The sequence below is a fragment of the Falco naumanni genome, chromosome 10 (genome assembly GCF_017639655.2).
Source record: "Falco naumanni isolate bFalNau1 chromosome 10, bFalNau1.pat, whole genome shotgun sequence".
NCBI lineage: Eukaryota > Metazoa > Chordata > Aves > Falconiformes > Falconidae > Falco > Falco naumanni.
Genome location: NC_054063.1, coordinates 3,579,526 through 3,599,170, shown reverse-complemented (window position 1 = coordinate 3,599,170; position 19,645 = coordinate 3,579,526). Strand labels below are relative to the sequence as shown.

General features: G+C 49.8%; 1 protein-coding gene across 7 annotated transcripts in view; it reads left to right on the top strand.

Moving 5' to 3' along the window:
- The window catches only part of CD151 (CD151 molecule (Raph blood group)), a 38,226-nt gene extending 19,272 nt beyond the window's left edge, over nt 1–18,954 (top strand). For 6 of the 7 annotated variants that reach the window (XM_040608764.1, XM_040608769.1, XM_040608765.1 and 3 more), the window contains exons 3-9: nt 3,823–3,926; nt 5,076–5,267; nt 9,828–9,902; nt 12,397–12,501; nt 13,319–13,474; nt 15,885–15,971; nt 16,786–18,954. In XM_040608764.1, the coding sequence (XP_040464698.1) occupies nt 3,843–3,926; nt 5,076–5,267; nt 9,828–9,902; nt 12,397–12,501; nt 13,319–13,474; nt 15,885–15,971; nt 16,786–16,845 (759 nt within the window). In that variant the 5' untranslated portion in view covers nt 3,823–3,842 and the 3' untranslated portion in view covers nt 16,846–18,954. Of the gene's footprint in view, nt 1–771; nt 872–3,822; nt 3,927–5,075; nt 5,268–9,827; nt 9,903–12,396; nt 12,502–13,318; nt 13,475–15,884; nt 15,972–16,785 lie in introns of all 7 variants that reach the window. The other variant, XM_040608766.1, reaches the window with a different exon arrangement.
- The last annotated feature ends 691 nt before the right edge of the window (nt 18,955–19,645 follow it).

The following is a 19,645-nucleotide window of genomic DNA, read 5'->3' as shown; positions in this document are numbered from 1 at the left end:
GTTTTTTCCTCCCACCTTCATGTATTTTGTTTTAGTTAGAGCATTTTTTCTCCTGGTCACTTACATCACAGTGTGTGTGGGCATAGTAGGAACCTGTTGTTGATTTCTGGTGAATTACATAAAAATACCTGTATTCATTGTATTAAACATCACAGCCTGTATCCCATGATTGCTTGCTTAAATTTAACTTGCTGATGAAGCTCCTGTCTATGGAACTGGACCAAGTGAACTTCATTATGGGAGTGCTTTTGGTCTTCTAACCACTTTTTCAATTAGCAAAGTGCTTCCCATTATGAAGCTCATGTCTAATTAATATGTTTTAATGCATTGGTAAATACACCACTGTGGCATAGCTTGCCATTTTCTGTCCACTGGAGAGCTCATCCGCAATTACCGATGTGATTCAGAATAGACCTTTGCCTCAGCATTTTAAAATAGGATGCAACTGTGTGTGTTAGCTAATGTTGCTGCTGCTTGTCTGGTTTCAAGAGTGATTTGTGTTCACTTCTGAGGGTCTGTTATAAAGATGACTGAAGCCAAGAGACCCTGGTCACGTCAGGGAATTCAGGATGGGGCCCCCCATGTTCGGCCCAGTGCTGTGGTGCAGCACCGGAGGCTCAGAGCCCTAGGTCACACTTAGCCTGCGAGACGGATTGTGGCTCTCCTTCCTGCTGCCTGGGCTCTTTGGGAAAGGCGTTTCTCTGGCGTCTCCTGCCCTTACTTGCTCTGAAGACCAGCACAGCTCCGTAAAGCCTAACCCTGTCTTTGCAGGCGACAGGAGGTGCCAGGTCACCCTGTGTGAGGCAAGGAGCACAAACACTTCCAAAAAGAGGGTCTGGAGAGAGCTGCCTTTCCCTGAATAGCTCGCTGGGTGAGTCATTAAGCATGCAGAGACAGCCAGTGCCATAAGCTCTGCTCCTGGCTAGGAGGGATAGATCAAACAGGAGACAGCCCTGATTGCTTTCTGATTCATGACCTGCCATCCCTGCGTGAATCACCCTGCTTTATAAACCTGCAGCTGTTCCCTGCCAGCTTTCTGGAAACAGGCAGATCCTCTCCTCCCAGCAGCGAAGTCGAGCCGCCTGAAAGACTTGTACGTGGTGCTTGGTGGAGCAGGACCTGCTCTCGGGGGGAGTTTCAGACTGTCATCTGAGTGCAAGTACAGTCTCAGCGGTGGGTCTGCCCAGTCCTCAACCAGAACAAGATGCCGCTTGGTCTGGGGTTTCTGAGCTCTCAGATTGGAAGGAGGGACAAGTTAGCATCCCTTGCTAGGGCCCAGCACCTGCTGTATGGTCATACATGGAAATACATGCAGTGGCTTATTTTTGATGGGGGACATACCTTGAGGGGAAGGGGAAAAGGTTCCTGAAATCCTCTGGAGCAAGCGGGGAACTAGGCCAAGGAGCCAGCCCAAGGACAGGAAGCATCATTACCTTCCCCAGGCTATCAGTGGTAGGAACCAGGGTCAGTTTCAGCAAACTTGGGGTGCATTTTCCTCTACAGACAGCGCTGATGTTAGAAGGGGATGGCAAAAAGCCAAGCACAGCCCTTAGATCTGTTACTGGAGGGCATCTCTCTGGTCTGGGCTGAGGTACCTGTTTTGGGTTGTGCCAGGGTGTGTGGCTGTGGGAACCTGCCTCGCTGCTGCCGTCTGTTCTGTGGCTAAATGAAGCCTCTGGGAACCGTAAATCTGTCACCTTCCCTGAACCTTGCATTCACAGGGCGTTTTCTCATTGAGAATTTACAAGTCTGTTCAGTGCCTACGGTACCAGCAGCAGCCATTTCTCCTCGATGCCCCAGGCCTGTTTCTGCTGCAACAGGGTAATTAATCTGAGCATCGCTGGAGGTTCTGATCGCTTCTGAAGATAGCTCTGAAGAGTTATTCTCCTTGATATACGCCACCATCTCGGAGCTGTTCCCTTTGCCTGTGAAACAGCCTTCTGCTGCCAACTGTTGTTGCCAGATGTTATTCTAGAGAGAGATGTTTTCTTGTGAGACGGTGAGGGGAAACGGGCACGGGTGGGACTGCTGGCATCTTCTCACCCTCGCCTTCCCTGTTAGCTTCATTTATTAGTTTCTAAAGCACAGGCCTGGCTGGGGTTTTCAAGTGGGCTGGCGTGACGTGAAAGGAAACAGTTCCCTACAAATAAAATAAAATTACGCCGCAGAATGGGCAGCTGCTGTTCCCAGCCTTGGTACATCTGCCTGTAAAGCCAGGTATTAGCAGTGTAGTGGCAAAGATGCTACTGACTGACCCAGCCTGAGAGGCGATCGATGTGCAGCCTGGCCATGTGTACCCTTTGCTCACTTTCTTTTACTGTCAGGTGTTTCGCAGTGGGCTTGCCAAGGTAGATGAGCGTCTGTATGGGTTGCGTGGCCGGGTTGCAGCTGCAGTGGGTCCCCGGAGGAAGCTCACATCACTTGTGGGAAGAAGCTTTGTCATCTAAGCGAACATGAAGCCTGTATCTCTGGAAAAAGGGAGAGACTGCTCGCCTGCCTGCTTCCAGGGAAACTGCTGCTTTAATAAAGCATTTTGCTCTGGTATGGGTGCAAGATGTTTGCATCGTTCGCTGCTGGCTGGTAGGGGAGGAAAGGGGAGATTTTTTAACTGAATGCAGGAGAGATGGTGTGGATTTGGTTGCACTTTTGCAAACTACCTCACGCAGATGATACTGGCAGTGATGCTCTGGGCAATGCTTTTGTCCGGTCTGCCTGGCCAGGCAGTGGTGAGAGTATTTTTTTTTTTTTTTTGAGAGAGGTTCAGGTCTTCTGGCATCAACAGGTGACAGTGAAGTGACATGGAGCTGCATTTGCTGCAGAGCTGCTTCAGGGAAACCTGCTCAGGAGTGTTGCAGATCTGTAACACTGCACTGGGGCTGACCCACAGCGGACTCCCATTTGTTACGTATCTGCAGCGGCGTTTTATGCTGTCAGATCATCTGAAGCCGATGGTTATGTTTCTGCCTCTTAATAGCTGGGACAGCTGCCCTAGGAGTTGGCCCCTGGGAAGGGCCATGAGAAATAAGCAGAGTGAAGAAGAAAATTCATTATTCCAGTGTATTGCTGGGGTTCAAAAAGGATAGGGCATTTGAGTGGATAACAAGCATGTTCCCAGTTACAGTTGCAAAGATTAAAAATAGCCCAAACTTAAGAGAGGGATCTATTTAAGGCAGTTGTACCTAATGCCAGTGAGGAAAGAATATTCTTTGGAGACAGATTATTCCGTAAATGTCAAAGACAGAGGTTTCTGTCACTGCCTTCCGAAGCAGCAGTTACAGGCTGCAGGCAGGAGCCAGATAACCAAGATTTTTCTGGAAAACCAGTCTGGGGCTTCGTTTATTTCAGTTGAAATAGGAAGAAGTGAGCATGAACTGTGCTGAAGTTTCCTCACCGTAATGTTGATCACAATTCATGGTTTTGGCTTGACCTTTTGCACAACGGTAGGTCTGATCCCTCCACTGCAAGTAGTGATCTGAAGGAAAATGAGTCTCCCGAAGTGACAGCAGGATGGAGAGAGAGAAGGAGGATGAAGGCAGTACAGGAAGGCCACTGGCTGGTACCATCTGCCTCCCTTTCGCACTGCGCAAGGTCTTGTGCTGCGTAGGTCACCCAGATGGATACAGGAGCTCTTTATTTATCAAGCAGCGTCTGATGCACTTCAGCATCCCTGAAGTCAGTTGAACGGCTTGCTCACTGCCTTACCTCAGCAACGGGTTGGAAGTGTGAGCTCTTGCAGGAGGAGAGCAGTAATGCTGGCCTTTTGGGAGAGGGGGTGTGATGACTGACTGACTCAAGCTTTTCTGATTTTTTTTTTTTCCCCAGGAACTCACTGAGCCAGAAAGATGCGTGAGTATACGGAAAAGAAGGAAACATGTGGGACCATCTGTCTCAAGTACCTGCTCTTCATCTTCAACTTCTTTTTCTGGGTAAGAAACTTCAGTCTGTTTCAGAGGAACTGACAGGGCACTGCAGTTTTGGTGTCAGGAGTACAGAGAACTTGGGCTTGATGAAGTCTTTGGCAGAAAGCACTGACATCAGCGGTACACAGATTTCATGCTGTGGGCTGCAGTCCCATCCCTTGGGCTCGCCTGCCCAGGCTGCAGAAGTTACGGTTTGATGCCGTAGTCTCTGGCTGTTTCTAGGTCATGTTACCAAGTATAGAAAATAACAGGGAGCCGGAAAACAGGCTTTGTTTTTCACCTGGCGTGCTTCTTCAGAGAGCCTGAGGACTCCATTGTCTTGCCATTTCTCTCCTCAAAATGGCAGAGGGAGTCCTGGCAGTGGAGTGAGACAGCTAGAGCAAGGATAACAAAACACCTTCTTGCAGCTGGGTCCGCACTAGAGCTTCCCAAAGTCATGCTTTCCACCAGAAAGTTAGTGATGCCAAAGCATTGTCTTTTCCTTTGCTGCCTGGGACAGCATTGGAGTGTCCATGTCAGACCTTTAAGGAAAACTGTCTGAGCTTACTAGAAGCTGCAAAGAACCCTCCAGAGACACAAGGCTTGCAAAGAGAGAAGGGACTGCTAGGAGTCTGGTTGGCTTCTCTGTGCTCATTTGCTGCAAGGGTTAGAGTTTAACCAGCCAGGCTGTTTAGCTCCTTGACTGCTTTCTCCCCAGATGTATTGTCTAGGAAGGAGATACTGGGCATGGTTGTCATTTATGGGTAGTATTGCTCCCTGACAAACAGTGGAAAGCTTGCTGATGTGAAGCTGTTTTCTTCCCCTCTGCTGCTGGGTAGCACCCTGGTAGACATTGTTTCCTATTTGCCCAGTGTGGGTACATTTGGGAAGGCTCAGGCCCGAGTATGAATTGCTGTACACAGGTAGATGCTTCAGGTAGCATCCCAGGCAGCCCAAGATGCAAGCTAAATGGGCTGCCTTGAAGCTTGGCTCCTCCAGTGGGCTGGGGCCTGCTCCTGGTCCCAGTGAGACCTCTGGGAGTCCTTCCTTTAGTGTGGATCATGAGCTTAGCTTCCAGAGCTGAGGCACATCCTGGTATCCCAGCACGGTTGCTCTGGGAGATGAGGAAATTCATACATCAGATGCCCTTCATCTGCTTGCTTCTCCCCTCCCCAGCTGGCTGGCGGGGCCGTGATGGCGGTGGGCACCTGGACCCTAGCTGAGAAGAGCGACTACATCAGCCTGCTCTCCTCCAGCACGTATTCGGCAACTGCTTATATTCTGGTGGTGGCTGGGGTGGTCGTCATGGTTACTGGCATCCTTGGTTGCTGTGCCACCTTCAAAGAGCGTCGGAATTTGCTAAGAGTGGTAAGTTTTGCTCAGTGGTTTTGTTTGGGGGAGCATTCACCCCGTTGCCTCTTGAACCATGCTGGGAGGGAGGGAAACATCTTGGTTATGTTCGGCATCAACATTGTTTGTTTGTCCTAGAGCAAATGCCCCCCAGGCCTCCTGCTCCTAACAGCACACTGTCCTTGTCCTAGGGGGCAGGTTCTGCTGCAAAGCATTTCCTTTCATCCACCCAAAGAATGTGCTTATCACTGCATGGTGCAAAAGTACCAAGTACAGTCGTAATACCTATACTTCGTGTAAGGATGTCTGCTTGAAACCATTCAAGACAAAATCTCCTGGCTTTTGTCTCTTCTTTCTTCCCTGCCCATGCTATATTCTCTTTTGGAAAATGGGAAGAGAGAGGAAAATATAAGACACCTGCAACAAAACTGGCTTTTAATAACAGTAGGTTCATGCCAAATGAACACCTTTTTTCACTTGGTTGTCAAAAATCAGAACATTTCAAATGAATATTTTCCTTAATTGCAAAGAAACAATTTCAGTTTTGCTTCCACAAAAAAAAAAGCCAGGCCAATCTGATAATCTGTTCCTCCTTTTACGCTGTTCCCTGTGTTACTTCCTGAGCTCCCTGCTCAGCCACCTACGCGGAAGTTTTTGACCAGCCCTAGGGTTTCTAGTCTGCTTCCTCCCTCTCAGATCTCCGTTTCGGTCTGGAGCGTGGCGCCAGTCCTTTTTAGTATCTGGGCTACAGCGGTGAGTGCAGTGACTGAAATAACAATCAGTGGTTCTTTGCTTTCACAGTTACAGAAAAGGATACTTCAGCAACTCTTCACCAGCTCCCTCCTTTGCAAATCCTCGTTCACCTGACTGTCCCATTTCCCCCTCTTTCATTTGGCTAGAGGAGCAGAAAATGGGAGTTGTGAGCAAGCCTGATGCTTGTACCACTGCTTTGAAGGCTTCGTAATCCCCATGAGAGGCAGAGTAGGGTCGGGAAGGGAGGATAAAACACAGAGGAGTGCATTGCTGGTGCTTGTTCATTAGGCTCCTGGTCTGTAGCAGTCTGGTTTGGCCTTGCTTCACTTAGTCTCCACGCCAAAGAGATCCCCCTTTGTCTTTTTTTGCCTCAGCCAGAAAATCCGGTGGGTTTTTCTTTGTTATTCTGCTACAGAAAACTAATAATTGTCTCTCGGGAACAAAAGGTCACTCTGTCTCCTTACACCACGCGTCCTTTTGGAGTGGCTGGTTGTGACAGGCCTATTGTCTCTTCTCGCTTGTGCTCTGCTTTGGTTGCCGGTGAGTAATCTGCACAAGAGAGAGGGCTGTGCTTGCCAGGGCTGGGTGAGCCTGGCTGGGGGCCTTTGCCAGCTCTGAGCTCAGACAGTAATTCTTACAGCTTTGCAGTCAGTGCCCTGGGGTCTGTGCCAGCCCGTCCCAATTTCTCTCTGTACCAGACGCCCGCCTAAGTATGGGAGGGAGTGCTGTAAGCAGCAATCTCCGCTCTCCCCAGGGCTTCCTTGGTGGTTTTAGAAATCAGTTAGGGCCAGCTTTGTTTGTTGTTTCTAAAAGGTATATCAGTTTTTTTTAAGGTTTTTTTCAGGAAGCTGTGAATTTTTTTGCTGCTTTTCTACCTATGTGTTTTATGGGCCCACTTCAAGGCTTTTCATGGTATTTCATTGCTTATCGGTCTCAGCTGTGGTACTTTTTTAATGTCATTGCTTATTTGCCTTCCTCGTGTCCCTCCTTCAGACCACATCAGGTGATGTCCTGAGGTTTGAGCAGTAGATGTGGAGTTTCTCTGGCTCCATGAGGAGGCACGGCAGTGGGTCCGCAGCCTGGCTGGCCGTGATGCTGCAGGCCAGCTCTTTGCAAGCACACAGACCACTACTATCTTATACTTCAGTCAAGATGCATGCTTTGGTACACAAAAATACGCAAGCAGGAGTCACAGAAAAGGACCCATCAAATAAAAGACTTGCATGTGAAGAAAGAGGGTGGCTTTCTTCAGGCTTGGCTCCTCACACTGCCACTTCTAGTTAGCTACCTTGGATAGGGAGAAGGGAACACATCTTGGTTATGATTTCTGTTCTTGCCACATTTCAGCCTGGAGCACTCCCTCTGAAGTGAGATTGCTGATTTAGGAGTACGGTTGCTGTATATTTCTTCTTCAGGTAGTAGAAAGTTCTTGAGTGATTTGGATTGTAGGCGGGTTGAACCATTCTTTGGGTTGTTCAGAGATAACGCACTAAATCTTGGTGCTTCACTCTAACCCTTGAGGCTGGATGGAAGAAATCTGGACCCTGTAGATCTTGAGGAGACACCAGATAGCCCTGACTCTGGCTTGGAGCCAGAGTAAGAGTAAACTTTGCCTAGAGCCCACCCAGGTCCAGGCACGTGTCTACCACAGGCTTTTGGGTGATCCCACATTTCTGTCTTGCTCTTCAGCCCCTCGGGAAGTGAGTAGGGCATGTCCCTGCAGCTCGATGCCAGAGCTGACGTACTCTTCCCAGGGCAGAGCTCTGTAAGAAAGCCTTGAACTCCTGGTGAAGAGCAAGGAGAGCAGCCCTATACTCTGTGTGTGTCCAGAGTGAGAGCTGCTGCTCCACCATGTCAGCCCGATACTTGGAAGCAGCCCTGAGGCAGCGATGAGACTGAGATAAGGATAATGATGCAGCGTATCAGTAGAGACAGGTTGGATTCGTGGGTGGCAGATGCACTAACTTCCCTTAACGAGGTTTTACAGGGCCCTTGTGACTCAAATTTTTTAAGGTCTGCTGGGTGTCTCTTTCTGCCCACCGCGAGCCAGCACGATGAGCTGAGCTGTGATGACACATCTCAACTCTACCTGAATGCCTCTGACATGACAACACAGAGCAGGGAAAAATAAAGATTTCCAGTTCATTGGTTGTTCTCAGCATCCTGCCCCCCTCCTGCCCCCTCCTTGTCAGAGAGATGATGTCAGGGCAGTTAGGGCATAACTAGATCCCAACAAAAGAAAGCCAGCCTTTGTGTCAAGGCATGCCAATCCTTTCTTGCCCCCTTTCAAACTCCTCTGAGTGTTGGGACCAGCCTTCAGCTATCCCGCACTCCACTGGGTGACTCACGCTCCTGGTATGAATGGGTACCTTGTACAGGGTCTGCAGAGACCGGCAGCGTGGGGCTGGGGGGGGGGGACCTCTGGGATAGGGTGCTGACATTAAAGCCTGGTCTGCAGATAAAACACAGCTCTCCGTCCTTCGTCCTTCGCAGCTGCTGAATCCCAGCAGGGGCAAAAGAGGAGGCCTGAGCGTTTGTGTCTGTCTTGTTTTACTCCTGCAAGGGGCTTGGCAATACCTAGCGGAGGAGGGTGCGCAGTGGGAGTGCCACAAAAGGCAGGGCGTGCTGCGTAGCTCAGCTTGCTGCCTCCAGGTCTTCACTGTCCTGCTTTGTGCCAGGAAGAGATGGTTTGATGTCCAGTTACGTTTGTAGGGAGCAGTTTGCTCCGTCCCTTGGGAACAGCCATTTCTTAAGGTTGGGATAAAACAGAAAATGGGAGCTACTTTGTTCGTTCTGCCCTGGGGAGGCCAGCTCTTACAAGGACTTGTTACGGCTGGAACTGGTGTCCCCTCAGCTTTATCTACAGAAAGATAAATTTAATAACGAGGGTAGAACAGCCTGGATCTGTAAGGAAACTGTTCGTTGCTGACCAGGAGCAAGGCAGGGGCTGTGTGTCAGAGCAGGGGTTCTCCCTGGAAAGCTCTCTTTGGCCCTATGGAGAAAGTGGCCACGTCACCCTCTGTCTTCAGGCCTGCCCAGGCCTTTTAACCTAGTACCCACGTTCCTCCTTGTAGACTTGGCTTCCCTTCCTGTTTGTGGATAGGAACGGTGCTCCCAAACAGTCTTCTGTACTGTCCGTTGGATTCTCCTTGTAGTAAGCAGGGCACATCCTTCTCCATTTCACTGCCATTAAGCCCTTGTAAGAAATAGTCATGTTCTCTTCTTGGTCTTCTGAGAGCTCTTCTCACTTTGATTTTGAGATACCGACCTTTTTCCTCTAGATCCTAATTCAGAAGAACATAATAGCCACAGTCCTGAGTGTGAATCAGTTGCTTTGTTGAATCATCATTATAACATACTCCTTCGTAACTTGGTGAAGTGCCCTGAACAATATCAAAACAAGCAAAAGTTTCAGATTTTTTTCGTATTGATGACAGAATCAGATGTTTTCTGTGATAATGAGTGGTCATCGGGTTATCCAGCAACCACTTTCCTTTTATCTTGTGATCTTATCTCAGTTGCCTGCACTTCTCCATTCTCAACATCCCTCTGGCTTTGTAAGTTAAACTCACACTTGCTGCTGCTTGTCTTCAGTTATCCTGTGACTTGGTTTGCTTTTTTTTGTTTTGTTTATTTTTTTTAATCAGTGGGGTTGTTCCTTTCCTACCCTGCTGAGGTCTTAATCCCAGCCCCTGCCTTTGGACACTGCTGCAGAAAGAGCATCAATGAAGAGTGTGTTGTGCATTTTACCAGCGAATGAAAAGCTGGTTCCCAGCATCTCCTTACATTCTGTTCTAATGTCTTGCTTTCCGCATTATTTTACAGTACTTCATATTGTTGCTGTGCATCTTTCTCCTGGAGATCATTGCTGGAATCCTGGCCTATATCTACTACCAGCAGGTGAGTGGACATTAGTCCTTAGAGACTCCAAGCAGGGAGGGAAAACAGCTGGTTATCATCCTGTTCCTCCAGCCAGAATTGGGCTTGGAGGCTTGGGACATGGGGTCTGGTTGTGGTTCGCCTTTCCACATGTCTGTACTCACTCCCCTCCCTGTACAGAAGACCTTGAATTATTTACTATATTTGACAAAGCACTGGTGGTTACTCTAGGAAGGCTGCTCAGCCTTGCTACTCAGCTCCTCCGTGTTGTTCACCCCTGTGTGCTGGTTTTTCTGCAGAGCCTTGTAGAAGACCATTTTTGAGGCTGCATAGATGTAGGAGCTTTCTTAATGCCCTCCAAGGCATAGTGCAAGCAGCTCAAATCATGTTAGCGCCACTTACTGTGTTCAGGACATAGGAACAGTTCCTGCTGCGTCCGACAAGCTGGCACCATACTTCTGACCTGGCAAAGATAACGAATGGTCGAGCTGAGAGGTTCTTTCAGGTCAAGAAGTTTTTGAGAGCTTTACTGAACTGGCCCAGCTGAGGGGCTGGAGAAGAGCGTAGCCTCCCCACAGCTGCAGTTCTGGCTTGGCACTTTTTGCAGTTGCAGAGAGAAGAAGCTGAAGTCATCGCTTTGGTTTCAAAGGGAGTTTAACCACCAAGGCACAGACAGCCTGTAAAGTTGCTCTCATGTCTGGAAATTGATTGGAAATGGCAAATTAGGGTTGTTGTCAACTGGCTGTCTGTAAAGCAGCTGGACGTCCCATCGTGTTGGCTTCGCTGCCAGGATTCTTTGCCGTTCCTTTTTCTCTTGGGCCTTCTGTGTTTTGCCTGGCTAAGATGGGCGCTGGCGGTTTGCAAGGAGCCGAAGGGCCGTGCTGGCTCCTGCCAGGAGGGGCAGTGGTGCCAGTGTGCGTTTGTACCAGGGGAGGATCCACCTGGCAGGCATGGCAGGGAGCCAGGGTCCGTCCGTCCGTCCATCCATCCATAGGCACGAGGTTCATACATGATAACGGATGAAGAGCTGATCCTTGGGTTGAAATAAGGAACAGCATATTCAGAGCTGTCCCTCCAGTGCCTGAGATTGCTTGTGGGCATCTCTGGTCAACAGCTGCCCTTCCCTTGCCCTCTGGCTGACAAAGACCCCTTCTTCCCTGGTTGCAGGCTGCTTGCTCTGTTTGCCGCTGGTTTTATTTCAGCCCTTGCTTTGGTATCCAAGGCTTGTGTGTGTGTGTGTGCGCTAAACTGTTTCTTCTGTTGTCTCTGTTCCATGCTGCAGTTCTTCCCCGTGAGCCCGCAGGTAACTGCTTTTCTCCCAAGTAATAATTCTGCTAATGGACTCTCCTCTTTATTTGCCTCTGATGCCTTCCAGCTGCTGAACCTTTTCCTTTCTTTGTATTACACTAAGTCCTTTGCACTTCTGTAGAGCTTCCCAGCCCAAGATCTCAAAGCATTTTGCAAATGTTAATGAATGAAGCCTCATATCGTCTCTGTGAGGTAGGTGTTGTCCTCACTTGACGCATGGGGTTGGAAAAAAGTGTTTCAAAGGGAGAATAAACTTCAGACTGTATTTTGCAGTTTGGCATAACCAGATGTTTGACCTCTCATTTACTACTTAATGTGTAGAGTAAAAGGTGTACAGAGAGGCTGCCCACTTGTTTCGTTCATTGACCCAATCTAAAATGCATGTTGACATTGTTTATTGGTATAGGAAACTTAGCATTTCATATTTCATAGGTGTTGACTAAAGCAGTGTTGCTGTATGAACCAGGATGGCAAAAAAAAAAAAAAAAAAGGATGCAGCTCTTTGGCTGTCACCTGGATGTTTGAGAAGAATTCATGTAGATTAAAAGAGCCTCCACAGGATTAAATGTTTGAATCCAGTCACCTGAACATGCCGGTGGTTTATGATGATGCTTTCAGAAATTCTGTACTTGCAGAATCAGGCTTTGTCTCTCTGTCACTGTTACCAAAAAAGGCCTTGCGGTACTTTTGCAGTCGCACGCGTAATTCCCTCCTGTGGCATCCTTTTTGATGCCAGTACAAGAGCTATTCAGACCGTGGCTTCAGGCCAGCATGCCCAGGACTCTTGATTTCTTCCTGCTCCTGGACAGAGTGATTTGTCACAATATTTTGTCACGGGCTTCAGAGGGAGAGGAGCACACATGGTCTTGTAGGCTTACTCATATTTTAGCAGGCACAGTTTTGTATTCTGTTTTGATGCAGGCATGTCTTGGCAATCTTACATATTCAAGGGGAGGACCCGTATGGTGACGTGTAACACAGGCTGAAATTTGGTCCAGGAGCACATTCTTCCAGTTACTAAAATGGAGGCATGTTCTGTGATCAGTTGGAAATAAGCCTGTCCAGTCCAACCTTGGAGGATGATCCTGAAGGAAGCTGTAAGCTTCCGCTAGGTGCTCTGCTTTCCTCTTGGAGCATGCAGGGCTCTGGGTCACTCTGAGGGGTGACTTTGCTTTGTGATTTTATCCCACGTGTCTCTTCCATTCAGCTGAGCATGGAGCTGAAGCAAAATTTGAAGAACACCATGACCCAGAAGTACCGTAAGGAGGGAGAAGAGAGTGTTACCAGTGCAGTGGACAAATTGCAGCAGGAGGTGAGTGTCTGCAGAGGCAGGGAGAATTAATGCAGGGCTTGAAATCATGCACAAAAGGCAGTGTGGGCTCCTGACATCCAGGATACAGATGTTTCTTCTGTATGCGGAGTGTATGTTCTGCTGCTCCTGGTTCAAGGCAACGCTGGGTGAGGTGCAGGGCCAGGGCCATGCAACCGGCAGAATTGCACGACTACATGTGAATTGCTCCCAGAGTGAACCGGAACAGCCGAGTCACTCTGACAGCTGTTTCTACTTACCACTTCAAAGCTTTGGAGGAATTGCTGACATTTTTCATTAAGCTCCTCGGTGCCCTGGAGAGCAAGAGGTAATGAAAGAAGAGCCTTCTGTTGTGGTGGTGGCTGTGCTGGGCTCGGGAGTCGTTCAGGTGAGGGCTGCTGCAGTTCTGACAGGCTGTCCCACAGAAAGGACAGGCACTCCCAAAGCTTGGGGCCTGCTGTATGCATGCTGCCGTTGCAGGCGTGTTTGCCGTAGTAACCGGTAATTAAACTTACCCTGTTGTCACCACTAACGCTCTCCAGTCCGGCGGTTAATTGCTGAGGCAGCTGCAGGTGTGCTCCCGTTACAGTTCCTCCCAGCAGTAACCAAACGCCGCAGCTGCCGAAAGATGGATGAAGCTGGTATTTAGTGACGGTCTGGGGGGACGTATAACACGAAAGCGACTAATAATTATAGGAGCCTAAAAAACCCCAAACAAACCTGCGATATAGCTGGAGTCTCTCTGCAAAGGCTGCTGAAGCGCGGGGGCAGAAGGAGGCTGCGGTGCTTGCAGGCTCAGCCTTTGCTCTGTGTGTTGCAGTTCAAGTGCTGCGGCAGCAACAACTACACAGACTGGGCTGACTGCGAGTGGATCAAGTCCCCGGAGGCCAATGGACGGAAGGTCCCAGACAGCTGCTGTAAGACGATAACCGACCTGTGTGGCCGAAGGGACCATCCTTCCAACATCTACAAGGAGGTAAAGAGCCGAAGAGCTTCAGAGCCGCCTGTCACAAAGTGTGTAAAGGAGGCGGGCAGGGAGCGAGGGTGTTGGGTTATTGCTGCGAGCTGTCGGTAGGCTTCAAGGTCAGTGGGATTCCTTAGAAAGCAGAATTCATTTCTCTAGCTCAGCGTCCAGCCGTCTAGGCTATTATTTTATATGTAAATATTGATAAAAATAATAAATTACATTTCTTACTAGAGTATGCTAGCGATAGGGGGAAGTTGGGGAGAGGTTGTTGGTTCTGGCAAGAGACTTGGATGTGAGCCCTACCCTTGCCGCAGCTTCCTGCCGTTGGAATTACTCGGTGAGGTGCAAATGGGAACGCTTCTGGTCCTTGATCGAGATGGTGGGATTGGACCTACAGCACGAAGAAACAGCACGTGGGGAAGAAAGAGGGCCCTGTAGCAGATAAATCAGGCCAGCCCGGGTGGGCTGCGGTTTGGGCTGAGCAGGTGGCTGGAGCTGAGATGGAGGGGCTGGTCTGTTTTCTGGAAGCAAACTGAATCCCAGACTTGAGTAAGCGAACAGGTAGCGCTCACACCATTTATTCATCCAGTTTGCATGAGGCTGGTAGAAGTTCTTGCCTTTACTTTGGCACCTTCCAGTCCTGCCAGCTGGCTTTAACTTGCTGACTGTGATGCTTTCTACGGGGTAGCATAGTCCTTTTTTTCCAATCAGTGGGACCAGCCCCTTGGCTGGCTGTATGAGCCTGGGGAGCAGCAGCCAGAGCTTTTTCCTTGTTCCTGTCCCCCTGACAGTTAGGGAGGGCTGTGGATGAAGAGGTGGCCCCTTGAGAGCAGGTATTTCTTCTCACAGTCTGTGCTTTGAGCAGCACTCGGAAGAGGAGTAGGAATTAAGATCTGCATTAAGACAAACAAACAGCTAAAAGAACCAACCATATGCCTTTGTGGAACGAACAGGGAGATGAAGGCCAGTCTTTCTGATCTACCAAAGCCCCTCTCACTTATGGCTGCTTGGCTTGGGCTTGCTCTTCAGGAAGAAGACTCTCCCGTAAGAGTCTCCTTCTCTGGAGACATTCAAAACCGGTGAGTGTGCAGCCTGCGCTAGGTGACCCTGCCTTAGGGGGCTGCACTAGCTGATCTCCAGAGATCCCTTCCCACCCTGACCAGTCTGATAAGGTTTTTGCCTTCCAGGCGAGACCCATTAGTGCAGAATAGAGTCCAGGGGCTAATGAGGTGTTTCTGAGAGCGCAAACCCACAGCCGCTGGAGCTGGAGGGGCAGGGCGGGCAGTTCCCATCCTCTCCGTGCTGTGTGAAGCTGGAGGTATCTGCCCCAGCTGCACTAAGAGAGGCCCTGGTGGGTGCCAGATGTGTTGGGCTAGCTCTAGGGGAGTAAAAGCTGTAAGGGGAGATTTGGGTCCACAGTCAGATGCTGCACATCATGATAGGAGGTCTCAGTCAGCGTTCAGAAGGGGTTTTAGTGGCGTTGGGGAAGAAAAACCTAGAAAAGGGTCAGGTCAGGGAACAGGACTAACTGCTTCGTATCAGGGCAGCTGGGGCTGATGCTAAAACCTACTGCTGGCGTGGGAAAAGCGAGGCCTTTGCCACCCCTCCCTGGAGGGCTGTGTGCTCGCTCCTCCCCTCTGCCCGTGTGCATCTCAGTGTCCGTGTTCACCGTAAACTCCTGGGACCCCCAGCACCCTTGGGGCTCGCTGTAGCCTACGCAATAAATCCCCCTGACGTTACCATGGAAAACCTGCCTCGGTAGATTAAACAGTTTATTTAAAGGGAACTCTTCCATAAAAACCCAGAAAGTACTCTTACTGATTTATTTTTGCCTTATGACAACAAAAACTTGGGCTTGGAACAGGGAGGGAAAGGCCACGCTGCCAGCCAAGGCGGCAGTTGCAAGGCAGAGGCAGGGAGAGCCTGGCTTTCCAGGTTCACTCTGAAAGTAATCGCTGTCCTAGAGAGCGGTGGGAGGAATTTGCTCTTAAAAGGCTCCTGTCGTTAGAGTTCTTGGTACTGAATCCACTCAGGAGCATTTCCTTGGCCATTTGGTCTGATGGGGGTAAATAGCCTCTCCAGGCATGTGCTAGGCAGCGAGTGTGGGAACCTTTTCCCACGTATCTCTGAGGAAAATGACACGTTCCTGCTGTATGATGTGGCTGGTTCTGCTGCATTTCTCCCACCCTGCTCGCAGCTGCCTTGGGTTTGTTCGATGGCTCCTGAGCCAGTAGGTCCAGAGCAATACAAACCAGCAGTTTACATCATCCGTGTAGTTTTTCCAGTGGTGTCGGAGGAAGAGATTGCTCACAGATGCTGCTTTTTATAGCGTTGCTTTCAAGGGTCACAACCATTGGGTTAACGTGAACATGAGGTTAAAATGAAGCTGATTTTCCATGTCCCTCTTTTCACCCTGCAGAGTGGTTGCATTACCAAGCTGGAAAACTTCATTCAAGAGCATTTGAAAATCATTGGGGCAGTGGGGATCAGCATTGCTTGTGTGCAGGTAAAAGGGCTGAGTGGAGTTTTGGGGGTGCTGGGTAGAAGTTAAAGGAACCCCAGAGCTGAGGGAAGGAAAAAAAAAAAATCAAATGTTTTAGATTTTTCCCTGCCTGGCAAGGAGAAGTTGCCAGGTACTTCGGGGACCCAAGCATTCACTAGCTCCAAAGCCTTTTCTGGAGGTCTGTAACATTTACTCCTGGTGAAGGAGAGCTGCCAGCCCGGCAAGGGGGAGAGTCTGCTCCTGCTCCGAGCTGTGGGAAGGGCTGTGCTGGCCGCAGCAGGAGCTTTGGCAGCCTGAGAGAGACCTCTGGTGGGGTTGTGCCGTGGCAGCCCGCGCGGCTGAAGAGCCAGGCTGGAGGAGTTTCCTACCCTGCTCATTAGGATTATTGTAAATCATGCAGAATTTCTCCCTCGGCTGCGTCATACTGAAGAACGGCGCTGTGGGTCTGCGAAGGATTTGGGAGAAGGTGATGAATAAAGGGGTAGGATATGGAGGCCCCCCCCCCTCCCGTTTTAGAGGGGAGGGCATAGGATATTCTTTTCTTCCAGATGCAGATGTGTCTGGGGATTCCTCATCTTTCCCTTTGTTCTGGAAAGCAGCCAAATTACACCCCAGAGAAGCTGCTGGTGATGAATTACAAGGATTAGCACAGATTATGTTCTCTCTTGCTGCTTACTGTAAGCTGGAGTGTGGTGTCCCCCGGCAGGAGCTAGCGGCTACTTCAGTCTGGGTCCAGGCTGTTACTTTGCGAGCTGCTGCCTCCACTGCACCCGTTCTGTTTTGTCATGCATTTCTCTCTTCCCTTTACCCCCTGTAGATCTTTGGGATGATTTTCACCTGCTGCTTGTATAAGAGTTTAAAACCAGAACCCTATTAATAGCTGTGGAAACTCTCGTCGCTCCCCCTCTGCCACCTCCCGTAGCGCCTGCCACCCTGACCGCTCTCCACCACCGCCACAGAAGTGTCTGTAACCTGAGGACTTGGCTCTGTAATTAAATGCCTCTCGAACCACGCGCGCCTTACCTGCCTCCCCTGCGGGGGAAAGTCACCCTCCTTGTTGTGTGCAAGGCAGCCAGGAGTTCAGCGGGGTCCTCTTCATTGTCAAGAAACCAAAGAGCTGTGGATCTTCTGCCAGAAGCTTTAGCGAAACAGTCCCTTGATACAACTCCGACGCAAGATTTATCCAGGGCCATTTCTCTTGAGGCATTTCCTGAGCTAACAGGAAGGTTTCAGGATGCTGTACAAGAGCGTGGCTCGCTCCCTGAGAAGTGGCTTAGCAGCACCAGGCACTGACTGTGAGGAGGGGTGATGCTCCTGTGCTGAGCTGGAGCCAGATCCGAATCTCCCGTACCTTGAAGATTTATCTCCCTCCTCCCAAGTGTGTGCCAATGTCCTAACACAGCCGTTCTCTGCCCGAGGGGTGCCCGCCCGGTGACTCGGGGCAGGAGCTGCTCTCCCTGCTGATCAGGAGCACAACTCGGTGCAGTTGAAATCTTGCCATGACTCTGACGTTGCCATGATGTGGGTGCCTTAGGATTTCTCGGCAATCCTTCCTCCTCTTCCTCGAAGCTTCCCCCAGCACAGTGCCATTAGTGCCACAAGAGGCCTTTTATCTCCTAGCGATTCTGGAGCAGCGATGACGGACCGCTTTCCGGTTCTTTGGGGTCCAGTCTGTATTTATCGAGAGGCTTCCAGCGTGGGTGAAAGAACTTTGTTTCCTCCTACCTATCTCCTGCTTGAGGTTTCCTGAAGAGCTGGTCTGTTTGTGGAGCTGGCGCATCTTGCTACCCTTTGGCCTGTTCGGTTTGTGGAAATGCCTTCCCCCATCTCTTACCTGCTGAAAGGTGCCCTTGGCTTGATTTTTCTAATTAAAATCTCCAGGCTTGTCTCTCTTGGGCAGGAAATTAATACATACAAATGTCTTATCAGCCTCCAAAGAGCTCATTAAGCAGCTGAGGGTTTTCTGGCTTTAATGAGATCTAGAAGGCCACTTTACTGGTTACTTCTGAGAAGGTCCCCCAGTGTACTTGGTAACTTGGTACTGCTGGGTTAGCTGTCTGTTTGCTGCAGAGGAGTAAGTTTTAATTAAATACTCTCTCTGCATTGGGATCCTGGGTACGTACAGGATGTAGATGTCACCACTGCCACGGCCTTAGTGCCACCATGATGCCAACAGCATCTTAGCCTGAACCGATAGGATCTTGTGTGCCTCTTGGCTTGTTCCCACCTTCCTGGTAGGCCCGTTCCACCCACGAGAGGAAGGGCTGTGGGGTTTTGGTGTTTCAAAGCAGTGGAGACAAGCCCGTCTATAAACACACACACCTCTTCCCTCTCCTGGCCTTTTAGTGGTGCCAGCTGAGCCCTGTCCCCTCGGCAGCAGAAAGTTAACAGGAGCAAAATCATCCAGGCCCCTAAAGGGTCTTGCAGCGTCGCGGAGTTTTTAGTTCACAGAGCAGAAATCTTGGACTGGTGCTAAAGGGTGACAAGTTAAAATTCAGAGCAGGTCAATCTGAAACTCCCCCATCAACGTCAGCCCCGTGAAATAATCCTTAACTAATGCAGAAAGAGAGGTGGGGAAACTGAGGTGTCTCCTTGGTTCCACAGCAGTAGGAGAGAGGGGAAAGAAATCTAAATTATTGTGTAATGATCTAAAGGAGAAACCTCTAAATTATTTCTTGTTTTATAATCAAGTTCCTGACAAGTATTGACTACTAACCAAGAGGAAAATATCGAGCATGTTGCTTGAAGCAATATTTCTAGTTTCTTAAGCATATCTTCATAGCTGCCCTCACCCATTCCCTTCAAGTGTGTTGTACGGGGTTGGGAGGGGCCAGGAGGAGTGAGATATGAACACTGAGTTGGCTTGTGTCCATTGAGTTGTTTTATACTTTTTCTCTGTGTAATAATATTTGTTGCTTTTTTTTTTCTTTTTTTTTTAACCCAGTTTTAAGTTGCTGGCCAATAGAAAAATAAAGCTTAAGATTCTGTACTTACTCTGTGTGGCAAAATGGAAAGGGGAACCGTGAGCCAGACGGGTTATATGGATTCCTCGGATCCTGCTGCTGAGGAGGCAATTCCTCGGGAAGAAGCTGGTCTGAGGGACCAGGCTGAGAAGCAAACTGGGGAAGAATCTGCTTTGCGCCACTGATCTTGCCAGCCTGGTTCTGACCTGCTGCTCCGTGTGGCACCCTGAGAGCTGGCGTCCCGGACCTCAGGGTGCCAGCTGCTGCCCAGCGGCCGTGGGCTGTGCGCGGAGGGTCTGTGTGGCACCTCACCGGGACACTTGGTGACCTCTCTTGGCCTTGTCACAGGCTGTGCTTTCTCGTCACGTGCAGCGTGCCGAGGCGGACGGAACGCGCCCTTTGCCATCACGTAACTTACGTTCGTCCAGCTGGGGTATGGGCTGGCTCAGGGTTCAGCTGTGCTCTCTACACCCTGTTTCCACTTACCCCAAAGACAGTGGAGATCCTTCCCCTTTCCATCTGGACTGGAGGAACGGAGGTGGGCGGCTGCAGCGGGGCTGCCCCTTCCTGCGCCGCGCGATAAGCCTGTGTGTGCTGGTGCATGGTACACACTACATGCGTAGAGTAGCTTGTAGCCACCTTGCTTCGCAGGCACATCCAAAAGAGGGAGCAGATGTGTGCCCTTTGGAATTTAAGGCTGAAAATTACACATTC